Here is a 21,983-nt window from a genome sequence, read left to right on the forward strand (position 1 = left end):
TGACTCTGCTAAATACAGAGTTGCTTTTTCTTGGTATAGGTTAAGAGTCTGGATCTATTGCCAGGACAATCTGTTTCCAAAGATACAAGAAGTCATGTTAGATGCATGGTCTGCCTACTCAAAGCCGGTGCCTTCAAGCTGCAGTGAGCTCCTGACTTTATTTCTTCAGTGCTGCTGCATTGCTGTGCTGACAGGTGGCCTCCTCTATAACTGGATGTTCTCCTCGCTAGAGTATCCATTTCACCTCTCCTCTGCAATTGCTGTTTCCTTCAGTCTGCTACTTCTACTGATCCTCTTCTTGGTGCATCCTGTCCGCTGCATGTTCACCATAATCGTACCTACGTTGGGCACTAAACAAGGCCGGAGGCTGCTCTTGTCCACCTGCTTCATGATCGTGGCAGTTAATATCATACCAAACATCATGGACAACATTAAAACCATACTGCAGGTTATTAAATGCATTTGCAAGAATTACTCAGACAGCCTTTTGAACTCAACAATCCTATTGGGAAAAGCTTCCACGCAGTTTGGTCACCAAGTCAAAGAAGTCACTGACAACATGGCAGATAACTTTCTGACGCCCAGGAATGGACATTTTCAGTATGCTGTGGATCACAGTAGTTCCTTGGTGAGGGAGCAAGTACTCATTGCTAGTCAGAAGATCAAGGATGATTTCTCTGCTGTCGAATTGCTGGTCAAACAGGCATTGCTAGTAGCCAACAGGGTGGCTGCTGGCTTTTTCCTGTTCTATCTCCTTTTTGAGTCCGCTTGGTATTTGAAAAGCTATCTCACCAACCTCCGATTTGACAACATTTACATCACCAAAAAGCTGGAGGTCTTGGCTGTGGACAAGAAAGCAGCCCATCTGCTTATACACTCACCCAAAAAACTGATCAGATCCACCGGCCTGAAGCTGTCCCGGGAGGAAATGGTGGTGTGCCTGGTGCGCATGATGCTCCTCACTTTGGTCCTGATGGTGACAGCAGTGATCATAGCAACGGACTACGTCGCCTTCCACTTGGCAGATACAACAATGAATGAGGTGGCTCAGTTTCCCACGGTGCCCATAACGCTCAACATTAAATACAATGTAAGTAGCAGAATCCCTAGCTTGGGCCTCTAAATAAAGGAATGCCCAGCTTTTCTCACCAGCCAAAGCTACATTTGTCTGAGCTGTTCTATTGCCAACTGCACAGGCAGAATGGAGGCAGGACAGGGACATGTGTACTCTCACAGCCTGCCTCCAGCACATATAGTTATATAAGGCAACATTGTGATCTCTCCTGTGCCCTCAGCTCCCACTAGCATCAATGGCAGCTGAAGCCAGCCAACAACCTGAAAGAGCAGGGTCTGTAGTACAGCCACTCCCATTGTAGGGATCACTGATGAATCCCATGTGCTGCATTAACAAATAAAGGACAAAACTAGCCCAGAGTTTGTGTTTAACCCCATAGGGCAAGTGAGGAAGTCACTGGTCAAGCAACTGATGTGGGGATGAAAACTTTCACTTTTAAAGCATATGTTCTTGTAGGGGTTGCCCTTAAGGGTCTTTTCGGGGATTCTGGGGTAGGACGGGGGGGAGGGGTGAAGCAAAATCCAAGAGAATCAATCACGTGGCGTCAGTCATTCAGGGCAGGAGCATCTCTTGCCCTCATGCCAGTACGGGAGAGTCAGGCAAGCACTTTGCACCTCTTTACTCTCCTCTGTGCAAGTAGGATGACCAGATAGCAAGACAGAGCCTGATAATATGGGGACGTCTGGTCCCCCTATGTGCAAGGCTACCTGCATTGTGAGTCACAGAGCAGGGAAGGAGGGAAAGCAGTCTCTATGGGGTCAGTGACCCCACTCCTGTGCAGGTGGGCAAGAAATGGGTGAGTGGGGGGCACGGAATGGGCAGAGCTTTGGTTCCTCTTCCACCAAATGCTCTGGGGGCCAGTGTGTATAGAACAGTAGCAAGGAGGGGACCAGGGAGCAAACTGTGATTCCAACTGTAGAGATACAATCTAGCCCTTAGACAGCATCACGGATACCCTGCAGTGAAATGAGGTGCTGGAATGCCACCCTGTGCCCTCTGCATCCTGCCTCTAGTCTGGGACAAGTGGGCTCTCAGTGACAGGAGGAAGGAGCAGTTTATTAGAAAGAGGAATGGGGCCCTTCCCACCTCTTCCCGGAGTTGTGATTGCACTGACTGAATCATAGCTCCAGAGACCCACGCGTATGACAGCGGGGAGAGTTTTACCGGGAGACATTTACACAGTGATAATTGTGGGGATCTACCATTTAGGAATATGGGAGTCACCAAAGCAGAGCAGATCTATGGTTCATGTAGTCCAGTGTTCTGTCTCAGAGAGTGGTTAGCACTGGATTCATAGGAACTATGATTTATTATTTATACAGTGCCCAGAGTTCGTTAGACACTTGTACAATCACACAGGCCAAGAGCATGGCCCCTGGCTCTCAGCAGCATTCTCACTGGAACTGCTCCCCATTCCTCAAACCCTCTCCAGTTTCAATATATTTTTTATCCCTCTACCTATTTTCATTTTTTCTTGTTTTTTAGCTTTCCTGTTTTAATTATTCTCCCATCTCTTTCCTTTTGTGGGATGCTTCAGACGCAGGCGTAATCCTCCCATCACACACTTAACTGGGCAAGTCTACATTTCTTCCTAGCTACCACTGGCAAGCAATTTATAGCCAGAAACCTGTGGATTGAGAAACTATTTAACCTTCATGCTAAAGAGTGTGACTGCAGATGCCATTCTTTGCTAGAAGAGTTTAATTTTTTTTATGAATCTTATCACCTCAAACAGTTTATTGCTATTATGGCAGCAGCTAAGACCTCAGTCAGGATCCTACCGCATTATGCTAAGCAGCGTATGCCCATGTAAGCGTATTATCACTCTCAGTCACAGCCTGAAACCCACTCACATTTTTATCTCCCAATCTTACCAAACGTGTACAAAATTTAATTGTGATTCTTACATTGCCAAGTTGCTATTTTTGTACTTGCCAGATTGTGGTTGGTTTTTTTTTCATCTTTCCGTTGAATCTTTTATTTTGTTTGTTTCAGGCCAAAATAAGCATTCTGCCCTTTATCTCGAAACTTTTCAGTGGAGTCATCATTCCTGGAGAACAATCCATTGTGAACTTTGAAAGAACTTACCAGCAGAATCTGACCTTCATCTCTGCCGATTGCACAATTAAACGGCCAAGCCCCCCAAACAACTTTGTGGCCCTTGTTGTCGGAATGCTCTATTGCATCATCTATGTCATGCTATTTCTGGAAACCTACGCACAACGTTTGTGCCGAAAAATCTCTGCCTCCTTCTTCGAGAGACAAGAAGGGCGGAGAGTCCAGTACCTCTACGGGGCACTATTAAGGAAATACAACAAGAAGGAGCAGCAACTGCAGCAAAAGCTGAGAGCGGATTTGTAAATATCCTGCATGCTGGCATTCCTGGGATGTTATGACAGAAGATGACAGAGATGCTTTAGGCGCTATGCCATGACAATCTTTTTTTGGATAGTTCAGCCTGGGTTTTGTCTTTAAAATCAGGGGTAGGGAATATATGAAATATGGGCACAAAACCACAAAAATCTCAAAATCGGAGGATTTTGTATTTTGCTTTAGTGTTGCAAAAATGGCCAAGTTTTATGTTTTTTTTTTCTTTTCTTTTGCTCAGCTCCAGGACACTTTTACAACAAAAATGGTCCTATTATAAGCAAAAAAACCCAACATGTTCAAGATTTCAAATTTTATTCTGATGCAGAGCAAATTTGGCCTCAAAAAATGCAAAAATGAAAACAAATTTGCATATTTTTATGCAAAAACAATAAAGTCACAAAAATGTCAAGAAAAGCACAATTTGACTCTGTCCTGGAATTTAATTTTGCAAAAAGATCATGCTGTTTTTGCCCAGTCCTAGCCAGACTGTATTTGTGCAGAGTTATAGTCTGTTTCACTTGTGCTATGTTAAATATTTATACATTTTGAGAGAGAGAAATTGCTTAAAACTTTATTGATCTATGGGGAGAAATATGTAACTTCCGGTCCAATGATTGGCATTGGCCTGGATGTCCTGGATATTGTCTATTCTTCACTCGGGGTGATGTAACCCACAGCCACTTAGGCTTGGTCTACACTTACCCCCCAATTCGAACTAAGGTACACAACTTCAGCTACGTGAATAACGTAGCTGAAGTTCGAAGTACCTTAGTTCGAACTTACCTCGGTCCACACGCGGCAGGCAAGCTCCCCCGTCGACGCCGCGGTTCCCCCGTCGACGCCGCGGTACTCCTCTCGTCTAGCTGGAGTACCGCAGTCGACGGCGATCACTTCCTGGTTTGACTTATCGCGTCCAGACAAGACGCGATAAGTCGAACCCAGAACTTCGATTCCCAGCCGCCGAACTAGCGGCTGGGTGTAGACATACCCTTAGAGTCTCCTCCTAGTGGTGACTGGGCCACATATAGAAGTTGATGAGCCTATTACAGCCTCAGTTAACACATTTAGCTCAAGCAATAGAAGCTCACGCTTTTAGATCCTGAGATCCCAGATGCAGACCCACCCAGAGATATGGCATAACACTGACACTACGTGAAAATGGGGTTTCAACGACTGACCTGCCATTATCAAGCACCATAGGGTATGTCTACACTGCATTTTGGAGCGCGCCTCCCAGTGCAGGTTGACAGACTCTGGTTAGCAGGGCTCATGCTAGCACTCTCAAAAGAGCAGTGTAGACAGGTCTTTGAAGTTGCATCTTGGGCTGGAGCTCAGTCCACCCCGCGGCTTCAGAGCCTGAGCTCCAGCCGGAGTCACTTCACAGCGTTGTCTACACCACTATTTTTAGAGTGCTAGTGCAAGCTCCTCTAGCCTGAATCTGTTGACCCAGGCTGGGAGGGAATACACCCCTGTATTCACACCCTCCACACTATTGTAATAATCTTTGTACAAAGTATGCCTTGCAAAGTGTCATTTGAAAACTCATCATTTGCTGGTCAGTATTGTCCTAATAAAATATGTGTGGCAACACTGTAGGCAAAGTTACAAGATTTCCCTGTATAATGTTATTAACACATGTTTCAAATCTCATAGCCCTGCCCAGACAGAAGTTGACAAACAGGTCTGTCTTAGACAAAGGAATATGTGCTCTGCTTAATTTGCGTTTAAGCAGTAAACAGAGTCATCAAGCAAGAAGGGAAACAAACAAAGCTCAAACAGGTGAGAAAAAGCCAGCAAGGAACCTCCTTCCACATAGACTCTTTATTTCCTAGTGCCCAGCCGGAAATGTTTTTTTCAAGAGGGGACTGAAACTATAAAAAGGAGGGACAAACACCCCCAGGCACCCCCTCTCTCCACCCATCGCTTTCACTGCACCTGAAGCGACAAAGGAAGCATTGGTTGGACTCTGGGGGAGGGGTCCCAGCCTACAGAGTTTGATCAGTCAGGCTGCGGAAAGCCTGTGGTGAGACATTTTGCTTGAATCTGATATAGTTTGTCAAGTTAGGTGTTAGCAAACATTCAATCTCTATTAACTACAAAGAGATAGATTTTAAGTGAGTACAAGTAATGAGGCAATAAAATAAAAATGGGTACAAGAAAAATAACCTTGTTTTACTGTTTTATCTAACGCAGTGTGTTTAAATTGGAGTGTCTGAATAACTAGTTGCGATAATAAAATGGCATATTATTCCCTTTAAATATTTTGTACTGTCCAGGAGAGGGCTGAGTAGTACAAGACATACATTTATGGGGGGAAATCTGGGACTGGAAGTGTGTTGGGGTCACCCTGCAGTATAACCCAGGCTGGTGAGAGCCAGAGTGTAACCCAAGTGTGGCTGACAGGCTGCAGCTACACACAGACCCTCATGGTGTGGCTTGCATGCTGGAAGGCTGTTTGTGAGTGGCCCAGGTGGGAACTATGTCAGCAGGGCATTGTAAGGCATCCATAGTTGCAGGGCAGGGGCAACACAGCTACTCATTAGTCTGGATTCTACCGTGGTATGTCACAGAAGCTCACGTCAAAATGCTGTGTAGACATAGAGTACTCCAAGGGTTTGTCTACACCAGTGGTTCTCAAACTAGGGCCGCCGCTTGTTCAGGGAAAGCCCCTGGAGGTCCGGGTTGGTTTGTTTACCTGCCTTGTCTGCAGGTTCGGCCGATCGCAGCTCCCAGTGGCCGCGGTTCGCCGCTCCAGGCCAATGGGGCTGCGGGAAGCGGCGGCTAGTATGTCCCTCGGCCCGCGCCGCTTCCTGCCGCTCCCATTGGCCTGGAGCGGCGAACCGCGGCCACTGGGAGCTGCGATCGGCCGAACCTGTGGACGTGGCAGGTAAACAAACCGGACCGGCGGGGCTTTCCCTGAACAAGCGGCAGCCCTAGTTTGAGAACCACTGGTCTACACTAAAGTTAATTTGAATTAAATTAAATTAAATTAAATTCCTGGTAAAAGTGGATTAAGCTAATTTGGAATAAGGCACTCTTAATTTGGAATAAGAGCATCCACACAGGGAGATAATCAGAAATAGGTCAACTAGAATAACTCCCCATGTAGACAAGCCCTAATATGGCCTGAAGCCACAAATTGAGGCTGGCTGCCATTTCAGGGCTTTGGCCTACAGTGTAATATGAACTTCTAAAATCAGGTTGTGTCTACTGAATTTAGGAGACAAAACCAAAAGAATGGGAAGTAGATTCAAAGTAGCTAATAATGAGCTACCCAAGATTGTCATGGCACAGGTGTGAGAATCCCTGAACATTTTCCATATGAGGTGGGAACTCTTGCTGTTCACACCAGATCTCTCACTGGAAAAGCACCAAAAGGATTTTAATAATATCACTGGCAGGAGAAGTGAAATCCATAACTTAATGGCCCCTATCTATGCATTGTGATAGGGGAAAGAGAGGAGCACAGAATGGGTCAGTCAGTCCATGACATCTTCCCTGATCTGAATGATTAGGTTTGACACCACTGCCCTTCCCCTTCTGAGCTCTGCATTCTCTGTCATTAAGAAAGTAAGGGAAAGGGTGGGAGTGGAGGAAGATATCACAAATTGGTGGATATTCAAAACTCCCATTCCACGGGCTACCCATTTGGGAACCTGTGCTGCATGTATTATAAGTTACCTAGTAGCGTGCACAACTAGAAATTAATCTGACCCTCCAGCAGTTCTTGCCTGAGTATTTTTCTGGGAATGAATTAGCCTGATGGCATTTTTCGCTAGCAAGTTCAGTATTTCTCTAATGTGTAGAATTGTAACCATATAGTGGTGAGCATTAGGCATCCTCAGACCATGCTAGATCTTGGCTACACAGTCAGCAACTATCAGCTGGACAAATGTTGTCATGGGAATATTGTGTGATAAATGGAATGAGTTATTGCTTTGCTGAAGCATACACTTATTCCATATAAAAAGCCTGGCTTTATGCCCTCTGCACCATAAAAATAACCTAAAAATGTGACTGAGTGAGATCTCTCCCTCCAAAAATTTCCAAAGCCATAATATACAGTTACTTTCTTACACTATTGCCCCTGCAAGGATACATCAGCACTGGAATACATCTCGCTCCCAAAAGGGCTAGGCTATCTATTAGGTTGTGTCTATTTTGACAATCATAGTAATTATGTTATAACTAGATTTTAAAGAGTTTCTCAGTAATGACAGCTGAGTACACCATCTTACTCTGGAAAATTATCTTAGCCCCTTCCCACTTAGCCAGATCAGTCTCTTCCACTCGTGCCCTAATGAGAGACTTGGAAAAAAAGAAAACACGGAGCAGAAGAGCAATCCAACATTATAAAATAAAAAGGGATTTAGCACTATCTGGGAAAAGGGCACTTGAGGATTTGTTATGTACATTTTTTAAAAGGACCTAAGAGCCTCTAATCTTCTGTTTCAGTTCAAGCTAAGGCTGCTGTATGCCTTAGATTTCACTGACTCTTTTCATCGTGCTGCTGGGGAGGTGAGAAGATTCAGTGTGAGGGATTGAAAATGCAGAGTGGGAGGCCAATATTAGAGGCAGATGACAATGGGGAGCAATTAAGTGTCAGGGCTGAATGATGCCAGGTGGGCAGATTCTGTTGTTTCCATGGGGCACGTTTGTAGAGCGTCAGAAAATGACTGTGAGCAGGAGCTCTGAGTGTCAGTTGGGAAAATGTACCAAAGTGTGACATTTCAAGGGGAGGTTTTAAAAATACCTATCTCCTACTGAACCATCGTGGAGAGAGGCCGCTTCAAAGCTGATCCTGTCAGCAAGATGATCAGGGTATCACTAGCAATCTGAAACATGTACATGGGCTGCTTCCCACCTCCCACGGGTAATATTATATATATAGACGCACACTCCTGGCGGGGGTGTTGTGTACAGGAATGGGGTAGTCTCTTTAAGTAGTCTGTGATCCCTCCTAGTGGTGCTCACTGTGTTCTATGTTTTAGAACGGGGGGAGGAGGGGCAACCTGTGGCTCCGGAGCCACATGCGGCTCTTCAGAAGTTAATATGCGGCTCCTTGTATAGGCACCGACTCCGGGGCTGGAGCTACAGGCGCCAACTTTTTAATGTGCTGGGGGGTGCTCACTGCTCAACCCCTGGCTCTGCCACAGGCCCTGCCCCCACTCCACCGCTTCCCACCCCCTCCCCTGAGCCTGCAGTGCCCTTGCTCCTCCCCCCCACCCCCAAAACAGCTGATCCGGAGGTGCGGGGAGGGAGGGGGAGATGCTGATTGGTGGGGCTGCCGGTGGCGGGAGGTGCTGGGATGGGAAGGGGCGGGGAGCTGATGGGTGGGGGCTGCTGACATATTACTGTGGCTCTTTGGCAATGTACATTGGTAAATTCTGGCTCCTTCTCAGGCTCAGGTTGGTCACTCCTGTTTTAGAAGCTGCTGGAAACCAGCCAGAGCAGTACAGAGCTCAGTGTGACATTTGTGTGTGTATTTAGTAAATATGGTTATTTGGAACCCACTGTGCCCATGTGATTTTTTCCTATTATATTTCTTATGTAAAGAGCAAAAGACACAACAGGGGACATTTCCAAGGCACAAATAGCAGTTAGGTGGCTAATGCCCAATGGTTTTCAATGGAGATTAGGCACCCCGTGCCTTTGAAAATCTCACCTATAATCCCCACAGGGTATTTATGCCCCATAACAGAGTCAGTAGCACAGCTGGGGCTGCTAGAGAGATGAAGCCGGGTGTTAAAAAGAAACAAACAAATTTTCAAGCATGACAAATAGTGTTGGCATCTAAAACTGAGCCCACAATTTTGTGGCCACAAGTTTAATGGGTATCTTGTTTTCACCATTAGTTTTTGTGAAGGTGGAAAGATGGATTTGCACATGCAAATTGGGTAGGATTGTATGCATAAATGCTGTTTCCGTGCACTAATCCTTGATTACATATACAAAAATTAATTGCATACCAGATGAAAAATTTCAGGTGCAAAATTTCAGGTGCTGTTTTAGTGGCTGTTTTTCAAAATTTGGCTCACATAGTCCAGTTTATTTCCCATTGGGCTCCTGTAGGAGTCCCATTAGTGTGGTTTGTAATTAAGAAGAGATTTCAGGCTAGCAGGTGATTTGGGAGAGTGATCAATTCTGAAACACCACTGACTCTTGAAACTGGAATAATATGGCAACCATTAGTGCTCTGGTTTTAGAGTATGCTAGCGTCACTTCTATTTGTGTTGCTAAATCCAGTGGTTTTCAAACATTTAGGCTGCATACCCCTTTCCAAATAATGGAGTCTATTGTGTACCCTCATCTGAGACAGGGTCATAATATACCTGTGATTAGATTGCCAAGTCTTACACAATAATGCGTTGTCCACCATTACAGGATTTTTCTCATGTACCCCCTGACGAGAGCTCATGTACCCCTAAGGGTAAGCATATCCCTGTTTGAAAAGAACTAATCTGTCCATCTAAGTTTTTATATGATACCCACGGCCATTGTATTTGTGTGCTTCTCAAAATTACGAAGTGTACGTACATATATGCATTTCTCTCTCGCTAACTCCCTCAGTCAGAAGTGGTTGGATTTGTTGGGGTTGGTTTACTGTTTAATTTTCCAGAAGGTTTCCTCTCTCTCTGTGGGGGTGTAATTGGGGATAGGCTATTAAAAGTGGGTTTTGCATTTGTCTGTCAAGGTTCTGAGGTCCACAAACAACTTGAGTTCTCCCGGCACTTAGTTCCAGATTCATGAGCCAGTTACTAATAAAGTTCTTGTGTTGAGGTGGGTGTTCCCTGGTTCCTGCAGAACACAGCTGCAATGGGAGGTCATTATCAGGGAGAAGGGGTCCCCTAGGTCATTTAGATCAAATCCCTAAAGGGGATTTGAAGATGAGAACCAAGCTTTGGAAGATGATTCGGTACTACATGGGAGCTGGTGCAGCGAGCAGAGCAGTGGTGGGACTGTGTCTCAGTGGCCTGCGTTGCTGAGCTGATGAACTGAAGTGCTCTGAACCAATTGCTGCTTTTTCAAGCTTGATTGTTTCAAACCTAAGTTCAGAGAATTGCAATACTCTAGCTCAGCGGTCCACAGGCACAGATCACTGCGGCTAAATCTAGATCTAAGAGGCGGCACATCAGCCCCCCTTTGTTCTGAGCAGACTGCACCAGAGGATGAAACAGGGGGAGAATCAGTTAAATTACCGAGCTCGGTTATAATGACGAAACTGTGCAGCCTCCCTTTCTTCAGTGTGTCTTGACTCTTTCCTTCACTTCTCCCATCCAAGTCTTCGTTAAGGTATTGTAATTATTTGCCATAATGGACCTTATGAGATTAAATTGCAGAAGTGAAGAGGCAGCTGGAGCCAGATGCATCAGACAGACTCTTTCAGCTTCTGGGGTATTTGGAACAAAAGAGTGTGGGGTTTTTTATTTAGTAGCTACCTAAGGAAACAGTGGCTGTAACTGTCTCACTGGGTTTCCTGGCGCCACATCATTACCTTGTTTAATACAAATGCCTTTCTGCCTCTGGAACAATCAAGGGCTTTGAGCCTGGTGTTTCTTTAGAAAATGCTTTAAACTCTCCTGCATTTGTGAACCAAAGAGACTTCCATGCTCCCTTTGAGTAGCTGAACCTATCCGGAACCAATGACTGGAGCAATGGGGAAGAGAAGAGAACAGAAGATTTCTTTCTAAGTAGAAACCATCCCCATTAGCATACGGAGTTCTGATAGGCACTTTACATTGTAGTCATTGAAGCAGATGGCTCAATTTTTCAGAATGGACCCTACTCTTTTTAGTTAATGCCTCACAATGGTACATTTCACACAATCCAAGTTCTTTTTGTACCATATCCTTAATCCGAAACAAACTTCCAATTCCTGTCTCTATCCCCCAACACAAAGAGGAGTGGTTACAATATGACCTGCAGGGAAGATTTCTGTAGGAGTGGAGTGGAAGATGAAGATGAAGATGAAGATGAAGATGGTCAGTTCAGAGGGTGAATGGCAAGGGGAAAGTGGAGGCACAGGGTTGGGGATTTATTACATTTAGAGACGGGCACAAGTCTCAAAATTCAGATGTGGATTTTGACACCTGACACAAAGCCAGGGAGATGTTTGGGTCTGGGTTTTTGAGTTGGCCTTATCTGTGAGGAGAGAGGAAAGGGCCCATTGGAGTTGGAAAAGTCAGAAAGTTAATTGGCAAAGCAGCTCTTCCAGAGGACAGTGGGAGCAGATATTAAAGTGCTGCATTGCAGCAGAAGAATCTCAACAGAAGAGAACAGAACATCACTGCAAATAAAGAATTAGATATCCCTTTTGTATTGAGGGGTTGGAGTTTCTCTTCAGAAACACAATGCATTACAAAGGGTGGGGCCCAGCTAACTCAAGGCATAAAATACAATTATATTTGTGTGAGTCAACTTCATTTGTCTTTGCTGAAGTTACATCGAGATGCTGGGAAGCAACAAAATCAGAAAATAAATAACAGCTTTCAAAGGTCTTGCAAAATTTCACCCAGCATGTTTAACAGGCTGGCTTTTAAAGATTCAGGCCCATATTCTCTGCTGCTGTAATCTGAAGCAGCTCCATTGATTGACCTCAAGGAAGCTGCACCAGTTTCTACTAGCAGAAAGTCTAACCCCCAACATCTGCATAAGGCTGACCTTCCGTCCTGTTATGTAAACAGCAGCTACCCTCACTCTGCCAATCAGTGGCAGCTGAAGCAGCAAGTTCTGTTTTTTTTTCTGCCACTAAATTAGGGATGGGAGAGACCTCAAACCCAACCCACAATGTTTTTGTTTGTTTCAAGCCTATGTGCTTTCATTTCCCCCCCTTGGGATTTGATTTGTCTTCCTTTGTGTAAAATGCCACCTACCAAACAGCAACATTAATTTTCATTTTTGTCTTGACTAAAATCCAATATAACCTCTCTGAGCCAAAACCCATGCCAGTAATTATATGGATGAAGATAAGTATGCATGCACACACTCTATAATCTATCTGGGCACAGAATCATACAAGGAAATCAGTGAGAGTTTTAGCTGAGTAAGGACTGCAAGATCCAGCTCACATTCTTGCAGGGGAATGCCATTAGCTGAATGTATCCATTTTGCTCCATTGTTACACAGCTGCCCTGTTTATTTTTCACTGATGTGCCTCAATTTCACTGAACTTGCACTGTGCATCAGCCAGAAATATTCAGAAATACCTGGACATCTTGGGTGTTTGCCAAGTCCTATAAGATCCTGTCTCCTTCACTTTTTTAACAGAAATCCCCACCTCCTTTGGCTGTAATTCCCTAGGCCTTGCGAGAGGAGACTCAGCAATCACCTTGTTCATTCAATCAGGTTAGTAGGGCTTTCCCCTGACATCTAACAATGACACCTGTCCATCACAACCATCCCTAATGCAATGAATGACTTAACATCTTTAAAGGTTCTTTTAGTTCATAATAACCTTTCTCCACTAAGGACTAACCCTAAGAACCCGATAGGAATTCAACAGAGCATAAAGATTGATTTGGCTAACCAAATCTTTTAACTGTTATCTGAAAGGATATAACAACATATCTTAGGCACCCCTATTATCATAGTTTCTGAGCCTCTCACAGTCTTAAACTCATTTATCCTCACAACACCCCTGCATTGTAGGGCAGTGCTATTATCCCAGCTTACAGATGGGGAACTGAGGCACAGAGAGAATAAGTGACTTGCGCAACATACACAAGAAGTCTGCTGTAGATTAGGGACTTGAACCCAGGTCACCCACATCGCAGGCTGCTGCTGCTAACACAGACCCATAAAACCATCCCGTATGAGATGTTTCTATATCACAGGAAATCTCCATCTTGCAAGAGCTCAACTACAGCTAATAGCCAGTGGCAGAGCAGTCACATTATTATTGGCTTTAACTAGCACAGCCACAGACTGTGATCTTCTTTACTTGTAGTTGAGTGGCATTTGCAAAAGGGAATGACTCCTTCCTGTTTTTTGAAACCATCAAGGAGTATCAAATAAATCTCTTCCTGTCTGATCTTTACAACCTAAATTCCTCACTGACCAGTCAGGGTCGGTGGCTATACACACCAGTTGCAAATGGCTTTTGGAAAGTGACTTGATCCTTACAGCTGAAAGATGGTGCTAAGTGAAGATCAAAAACAAAATTCCACTGTATGCAAAGCCCTGCTTTCCTCCCAGAGAAGCAAAGAGAGGAATCCGTGGAGGAAACCAGTTCACTCCCCACCCATCTTGTGCAGCTTAATTGCACAACATTTATGTGACGTTTGATTAACCAGCAGATTCTCCTAAGGTTTGGCCAGTATTTCCAAACTCCCACAATGGCAGTGACTCAGAGTCAGAGTGGCATAAGGGTTATCACAGCACGATCAGGATGTTCTGAGTCAAGGGAAAATGGCCTGACTAATCCAGTGGAACACATAGACTGCAAAGACCTAGCAATAGCTGGACAACTTCTTGTAGCTGGGCAGTTGTTTCCTCTCAGAGCCAGCTGACACAAGATCCCTTTCCTATTGATAAGAAATAAGAATTCCACAAGGGGCCTGAAAGCTGAGATTTCTCCCTCACAATCACTGGGATTTATTTATTTATTAACGTTGGGGCAAATGCTCAGTCGGGTGTAACTCAGCAAAGCTCCACTGAAATCAACGGAGCTGCACAAATTTACACCAGCGAAGCATCTGCCCTTTCTTGAAAATAACTATCACATCCATCGTGCTTTTCAAGCACTGTACAGACAGTGACACACACACCCCCAGCCTGGCAGGTGTAATGCCCATTTCACAGACAGGGAGACCCAAAAGGGTGAGGTGGCTTGCCAAGGTCACACTGCAGATCTGGACCTAGAACAGACTGAAAGCACAAGGATCACACGATTGCTGCACAGAGAGGGTGAAATCCCCACCACTTAATTACCCCCACTGGTTTACAGGGTGTGTAAGCTCTGTGTGGTAGTCTCTGCACAGGAGGTAGTGTCACCTCAAGAGAACAGTGAGGGGGAATTTGACCAGCAGCAGATGTCTTCCTTTTTATTAGAATGTTAACAAATCAGTGGTATCCCTGCTCATTCCAGCTCAGGAGGTAATAGCAACATTTCCAAGCCGATGTGCATGAGGTGCTATTTCTCTGTCAGTGCAGTTTGTGTGTCCCCAACTTGTTGGATTCCCGAAAACACTCTCTGTCTTGAAAGCGCCTGGCCCAGTGCCTCCTGTGACATGTTAATCAATTCTTCCCTATTTCCCCTCCAACACACACTCGAGTTCTGAGGTCAGAAGCAAATGGTCTATTCCAGGGGTCGGCAACCTATGGCACGCGTGCCAAAGACGGCATGCGAGCTGATTTTTAATGACACGGTGCTGCCTGCCGGGGTCCCGGCCGCTGGCCCCGCTCAGCCCGCTGCCAAACCCAGGCCGGCAGCGGGCTAAGCAGGGCCGGTGGCCGGGACCCCGGCAGGCAGCAGCGTCCCATTAAAAATCCTGCCCGGCCCGGCCCGGCCCACTCTTCTCCGCCTCTCCCACCGGCATTTGCACATGCTTTCCTGACCTCCGTCACTTCCGGCGGGAGGTTGTGTTTCCGTGTTAGCGTGTCCATACCTCTACCTGGTGTCTGCGGAGACTGAGCAGCCCCGCCGGTGGGGCCAGGAAGAGGGACCCAGCCCCACAGGAGTTGCAGCGCCCATGAGGCCTGTAAGTGGGGAAGTGTCGTGGGTCCCAGCTGCGCCGTGTGCCTGCTCGCCCCGAGCACGGCCGGCCCCGCTCCCTGGACTCAGGCAGGCTGCCCCAGGGTTGGAGCCCCGGTGCCGGGATGAGCTCGGCTCTGTACTGGGGCAGACCGCGTCCTACAGCCCGAACCCGAGGCCGGGGCTGTGGTTCGCCACCTGCTGGACCCTGGGAACAGCTGGGTCGCGCCTCTTTCCCCACCCCAGGTCACTGGACCCCGCTCCCCTCCGGCATTGAGGGCAGAACCCAGGAGTCCAGAGCCCTAGTCTCCGTCTGCCCCCCATCCCCTCGAACAACTAGAGCCCAGCTGGAAACCTAGGAATCCAGAGTCCTCGCTCCCAGCACTCCTCCAGCGTCAGACACCAGCCCCTTCCCGGAGCCCAGGAGTCCCAACTCCCCCCCCCGCTCCCTGCCCTACCCCCCCCACATGTCCCCCAAGCCCCTGCCCTGATCCCTGCACCCCCCTCACACACTCCCAGCCCTCTGCCCTGACCCCTGCACCCCCTCACACACCTTCAGCCCCCGCCCTGACCCCTGCACCCCCCACGACCCCAGCCCTGACTCCAGCACCCCCAAACATACCCAGCCCCCCCACACCCCATGCCCTGACTCGTGCAGCCCCCTCACATGCCCCCAGCCCTCTGCCCTGTCTCCTGCACCTTCCTCACACACCCCCAGCCCCCTGCCCTGACTCTTGCACCCCCCACATCCCCACCCCCACCCTGAGCACCAAATGGGAGCTCCTGCACCGCCCCCCCCCCCACATTCCCACCTGCACCCCTCGCACCAAATGGGAGCTGCCCAGGTAAGCACTCCACACCCAAACCTTCTGCCCCAACCCTGAGCCCCGTCCCTCATTCTAGCTCCTGGCCAGACCCTATACCCCAACCCCTAGCCTGCTCCTTCACCCCCAGCCCTGTGCTCAGTGCACTCCCACCCTCAGCTCAGTGCAGAGAGAGAGGAAGTGAATGGGCTTGAACCAGGGAGAAGGTAGGTACCCACTCTATGTGGGCAGGGCCGGGACCCCAGACCGGCAGTGGGCTGAGCAGCAGCGGGCTGAGCCGCTCAGCCCACTGCCAGTCTGGGGTCCGGGCTGCCGGCCCCGATCAGCCCACTGCCGGCCCTGGGTTCTGGCTGCCGGCCTCTTGCCAGCCGGGGTCCCGGCCGCCGGTCCCACTCAGCCTGCTGCCGGCCTAGGTGAACAGAACCCCAGGCCGGCAGCGGACTGAGCGGGCCGGCGGCATAATATCAACATTTTAATTTAATTTTAAATGAAGCTTCTTAAACATTTTGAAAACCTTGTTTACTTTACATACGACAATAGTTTAGTTATATAATATAGACAGAGAGAGACCTTCTAAAAAACGTTAAAATGTATTATTGGCACGTGAAACCTTAAATTAGAGTGAATAAATGAAGACTCGGCACACCACTTCTGAAAGGTTGCCGACCCCGGTCTATTCTCTTGCAATGTGTGTACCAGTCAGCTGACTCAGTACTGCTGGAGCATTTTGGCTCCTTTATGGGTAGTTTAAAGGCCTCCAAACGCGAAGAATCAGTTCGGGCAGAAGCAGGAGGCAGGGATTTCTGTTTCTGAACCTTTCCTTTCTGAAGGCCTGAGAACAACAGCCCCATGTGGAGTGAGTGAGAGCACTGCCTGGCCCTGGGGAGTGCATTCCAATCACAGCGACAGAAGAGCTCCAGATGGGCTTTGCCTGCGGCACAGCTGTAATGGTTTACTAGCCTGCAGGAAATATGCCATTGGAAAGGATTTCTAGTTCGGCTGATAACATACCTCCAGCCCACATGAGATGCCATTTCATTTTATTGCAATTAATTTGTTGTTCAGCTGCTACTAAAATGTTTTAAAAGCCTCACAAAATTCAGTCTAATGGGTCTGCAAACCTTCATCTTAAGCAGCATGTCTATTTATTGCTACAGTAAGTCTCATTTTCCTTAAAGTTGGTTTTTTTGTCTCATGTGGCACATTGCAGCAGCAGAACTAAAAGTGAGCTAGCAACTGGAAAGCTCTTAAAACGTATGCTTTGCCCTTAGCCCCTTCTACCTGAGGATCGCAAAGCACTTTGCAATTAATTAATCCTCATGACACTCTGTGAGGTAGGGCAGTGGTTATCCCTATTTTGCAGAAGGGGAAAATGAGGCACAAAGCAGTGGAAAAAGACTTAACCAAGGCCTCACAGCAAGGTAGAGTTGTGAATAGAACCCAGGAGTCCTGCCATTTTAAAGCAGTTAGTGATATTCACCCCATCAGAGGTGTAGCCATATATTTTTGGCATGACAAACCAACGTGTGAATGGTGAAAGTGGTGTGTTGTAGAGTCATGCACTGTATCTGTTGTTGTATCTACTCCAGTTTACCAAGCTTTGTAAGAGGAGGCTGGCTGCTACTGTTGCATCTATTTGGTATTTAGAATGATATGGGTTGTAGATCACTGATGATGCATTGGAGAGGTTTTAGCTGAGGACTGTAGGTGATGGCCAGTGGCTGAGGTACAACCGCATTTGCTCCAACCCCTTAGACAGAGACCAACACCTACAAGATCTTCACCAAGCATTCCTGGACAACGATCCCTTGCTTTCACAGGCCTTAGGAGGCAGGCCAGTCCTCGCCCACAGACAACCTGCCAAGCTTAAGCATATTCTCACCAGCAACCACACACCGCACCATAGAAACTCTAACTCAGGAACCAATCCATTCAACAAACCTCGATGCCAACTCTGCCCACATATCTACACCAGCGACACCATCACAGGATCTAACCAGATCAGCCACAACATCACCGGTTCATTCACCTGCACGTCCACCAATGTAATATACGCCATCATGTGCCAGCAATGCCCCTCTGCTATGTACATCGGCCAAACTGGACAGTCCCTATGTAAAAGGATAAATGGACACAAGTCAGATATCAGGAATGGCAATATACAAAAACCTGTAGGAGAACACTTCAATCTCCCTGGACACACAATAGCAGATTTAAAGGTAGCCATCCTGCAGCAAAAAAACGTCAGGACCAGACTTCAAAGAGAAACTGCTGAGCTTCAGTTCATTTGCAAATTTGACACCATCAGCTCAGGATTAAACAAAGACTGTGAATGGCTAGCCAACTACAAAAGCAGTTTCTCCTCCCTTGGTGTTCACACCTCAACTGCTAGAAGAGGGCCTCATCCTCCCTGATTGAACTAACCTCGTTATCTCTAGACTGATTCTTGCCTGCATATTTATACCTGCCTCTGGAAATTTCCACTACATGCATCTGTGACGAAGTGAGTGTTCACCCACGAAAGCTTATGCTCCAATACGTCTGTTAGTTTATAAGGTGCCACAGGACTCTTTGTCACTTTCTACAGATCCAGACTAACACGGCTACCCCTCTGATACTGTTCGTAAAAATCTCCAATGACAGAAATTCCACAACCTCCCTAGTAATTTGTTCCAGTGCTTAACCACCCTGACAGTTAGGAAGTTTTTCCTAATGTCCAACCTAAATCACCCTTGCTGTAGTTTAAGCCCGTTGCCTCTTGTCCTGTCCTCAGTGGATAAGGAGAACAATTTATCACCCTCCTCTTTATAACAACCTTTGACATACTTGAAGACTATTATCATGTCTTCTCTTCTCCAGACTAAACAAAACCAGTTTTTTCAATCTTTCCTCCTATGCCATGTTTTCTAGACCTTTAATCATTATTGTTGCTCTCCTCTGGACTTTCTCCAATTCGTCCATATCTTTCCTGAAATATGGGTGCCCAACAATAGACACAGTGCTCCAGTTGAGGCCTTTTCAGTGCTGAGCAGAGGGAAAAAATTACTTTTTGTGTCTTGCTTACAACACTTCTGCTAATACATTCCAGAATGACTGACATCTGTCAAAAGCTATGAACATTTGCAAAGTGACATCTAATGAGGAAAACGGTGTGCTGAGACGGAGTACCCCGTACAATCCTAGCCCCCCCCCCCACACACAGAGCAAGACACACATACACTGTGTGGTGTGTTTTGTTAATTACACATCATCGCATAAACTGTCATAATAGAAATATATTTGTGGCAGAGAGTATATTTTAGAACAAACACATTATAATTAAAAACACAAAGATTAGCACAATGTGATTTCTTTATTATTATCATCACTGTCAATCTGTTTTAGGGACTAACGCTAGCTTAATAAAGCGAAGCACTTATTCAAATGTAAATTGCATTCAGGAACAACACAATATTTTTAGGTTTATGAATCATCAGCTGTTGATTAGACGATTGTTTCTCCAGCCGCATTATTCTCCACCAAAAGTGCTGTGATGCAAATCACTTCACACAGTCGATTGTGTCCAAAGTCCACTTATTGATTTTTAAATTACCATATTTTTCTCATGCAACTTTTCCAGTGTTGACAAAAAAAGGCCCAGTCCTATTCGAACAGAGCCAGTGGGCTAACATATGTTAAGCTGACCACCTTATAGTAACCAATAATATTTCTCTTGCACTATAGGCCAGAGATTTAAAGGTACTTAGGTGCCTAAAGATGCAGACAGATGCTTAGCAGGATTTTCATAATTGCCGAGATGCCTAACTCTCACTAAAATCGATAGGAGATGGATGCCTAGGCACTTCTAGAAATTCCACTAGGCACCCATCTGCACCATTAGACACCCAAATACCTTCAAAAATCTGGCCCTTTGCATTTAGGGAGCTGAAAGGATACAGCTTATCCCCTGTAGAGGTGCTGCACCAGAGGGAAATGGGCTTGTTCCAGGGCAACCCCCATAAAGGTTTACAAGCCTACACAGACAGAAAGGCCAGGCCTGGAGATGGGTTTGTCATGGGAAGGCCAGGGGTCCAGATGGTGGATTGGTAAGAGGATTTAACAAAACCCTTCAATCTCTCCGCTTCAAGGACTCCAACCCAGTGTCTCTAGTTACCATCGGACGGCTGTTTGGTGCCCCAGCTCTCCATGGACAAGCCACAAAAACACTCATCCCCTGGAAAGGGAACCACAGCTGACAGTGTCAGGAGAGAGGCCAAGGCCTGACTGGGCCATGGAGACTGAGTGCAGATTATATTGGAATCACATCTGTGGGGAAGCCTGAACTGTCACTGCCCCTTGCTATACCTCGTCTGCAGGTAAAAGAAAGGACTTCATCCTCCGGCCCTCTCAATCTTGAGGCTCAGAGGAGCCCTGTGAATTACTATTATTTGTACAGCGCCAGCTGTGCGGTAGGTACTTCACAGACTGATGTGAAGACATGCTCCTTACTGCCCTCCCGCACCCCCATTTGACTGGTCAGCACTGTGGGCTGATTAAATGATGGCATTGGGCTTCATTAAGTGACCCTACCCTCCACATGCCTTTTGGGGTGGTTTGCTCTCCCTGGAGCAGTCCCAGCTCTCCCGCAAGTGTGGGAGCTGTGATAGTGTCTGATACTTGTGCAAAGTTTGCAGTGTAAGGTGCATTCCTTGCAATGTCCCACACAGTCACATGAGAGCCAGGGAGACTCTAGAGCAAAACCAAGGAGGAAAGAGACACCCAATCCTTTCTAATTAGCTGGAATGTTCTGATCATTGTAAGGGTTGGAGAGGTGAGGGGAGATAAAACTAACTAGGGACATAAAAGGCAATAAAAAACATTTTACAAATACATTGGAAGCAAGAAGGCCAAGGACATAATAAGCCCATTCCTCAATGAGGAGAAAAAGACAATAACAGAAAATGCAGCAATGTCCGAATTGTTAAATGCCTTTTTTCAGTTTTCACCAAAAAGGTTAGCAGTGATTGGATGACCAGCACAGTGAATATCAGTGTACGTGGGGAGGATCTGAGGCTAATGGAGGGAAAGTACAAGTTAAGACTTACTTAGGGCAGATCTATACTTAAAACATTGCATTGGCGCAGCTGCATTGGTGTAGCACTTAAGGGCACGTCTTCACTGGCAACGTTAAAGTGCTGCTGTGGCTTGTGTGGTCGCAGCATAGCGCTGGGAAGAGAGCACTCCCAGTGCTCTAAACAAAACACCTCCACGAGGGGCGTAGCTCCCAGCGCTGGGAGCACGGCTCCCAGCACTGGTGCACTGTCGTTACTGGCGTTTTACAGAGCTGAAACTTGCAGTGCTCAGGGGGGTGTTTTGTCACACTGTCTACATGGGGAGTTAGGTTGGTATACCTATGTTGCTTGGGGTGTGGGTTTTTCACACCCCTGAGTGATGTAGTTATACAGCTATAGGTCTGAAGTGTAGACCTGGCCTTAGATGTCTTCAAGTCATCAGGTCCTGATAAAATATATCCTAGAATACTTAAGAAACTGGCTGAAGAGATCTCTGAACCATTAGCAATTATATTTGAGAACTCGTGGAGGACAGGAGAGATCCCAGAGGACTGGAAAAGGGCAAGTACAGTACCTATTTATAAACAGGGGAATAAGGGCAACCCAGGGAATTATAGACCAGTCTGCTTAACTTTGGTACCTGGAAAGATAATGGAGCAAATAATCGAACAATCAGTTTGTAAGCAATTAGAAGATAATAAGGTGATAAGTAACAGTCAACAAGGATTTGTCAAGAACAAATAATTAAATCAACCGAATATCCTTTTTGATATAATAGATTTGTCACTGGGGAAGAAGTAGTAGATGTGCTAGACTTTGGGTATGTCTACACTACAAAATTAGGTTGATTTTATTTAAGTCGACACCGAGTCTCCGATTTAAGCAAGTCGATTCTGCATGTCCCCACTATGACATTGTGTCGGCCGAGCGCGTCCTCACTAGCAGGGCTTGCATCGACTCACGGAGCGCTG

The 21,983-nt window shown here is 46.5% G+C and overlaps 1 protein-coding gene across 1 annotated transcript; it reads left to right on the plus strand.

Annotated features, from left to right (window-relative positions):
- The first annotated feature begins 94 nt into the window (after positions 1-94).
- Positions 95-3,436, plus strand: OCSTAMP (osteoclast stimulatory transmembrane protein). The gene is made up of 3 exons (XM_065414718.1): positions 95-607; positions 638-1,090; positions 3,071-3,436. Exons 1-3 carry the CDS (start codon positions 95-97, stop codon positions 3,434-3,436), a joined length of 1,332 nt encoding a protein of 443 aa, XP_065270790.1.
- Positions 3,437-21,983: the final 18,547 nt, after the last annotated feature.

Source organism: Emys orbicularis, chromosome 12 (assembly GCF_028017835.1).
Source record: "Emys orbicularis isolate rEmyOrb1 chromosome 12, rEmyOrb1.hap1, whole genome shotgun sequence".
Taxonomy (NCBI): Eukaryota; Metazoa; Chordata; order Testudines; family Emydidae; genus Emys; species Emys orbicularis.

Coding starts and splice junctions, on each gene's coding strand:
- OCSTAMP (XM_065414718.1), top strand. CDS start 95: ATGTTAGATGCATGGTCTGCCTACTCAAAGCCGGTGCCTTCAAGCTGC. Junction 608..637: donor ATGGACATTTTCAGTATGCT/GTGGATCACAGT, acceptor TTGGTGAGGGAG/CAAGTACTCATTGCTAGTCA. Junction 1,091..3,070: donor CGCTCAACATTAAATACAAT/GTAAGTAGCAGA, acceptor TGTTTGTTTCAG/GCCAAAATAAGCATTCTGCC.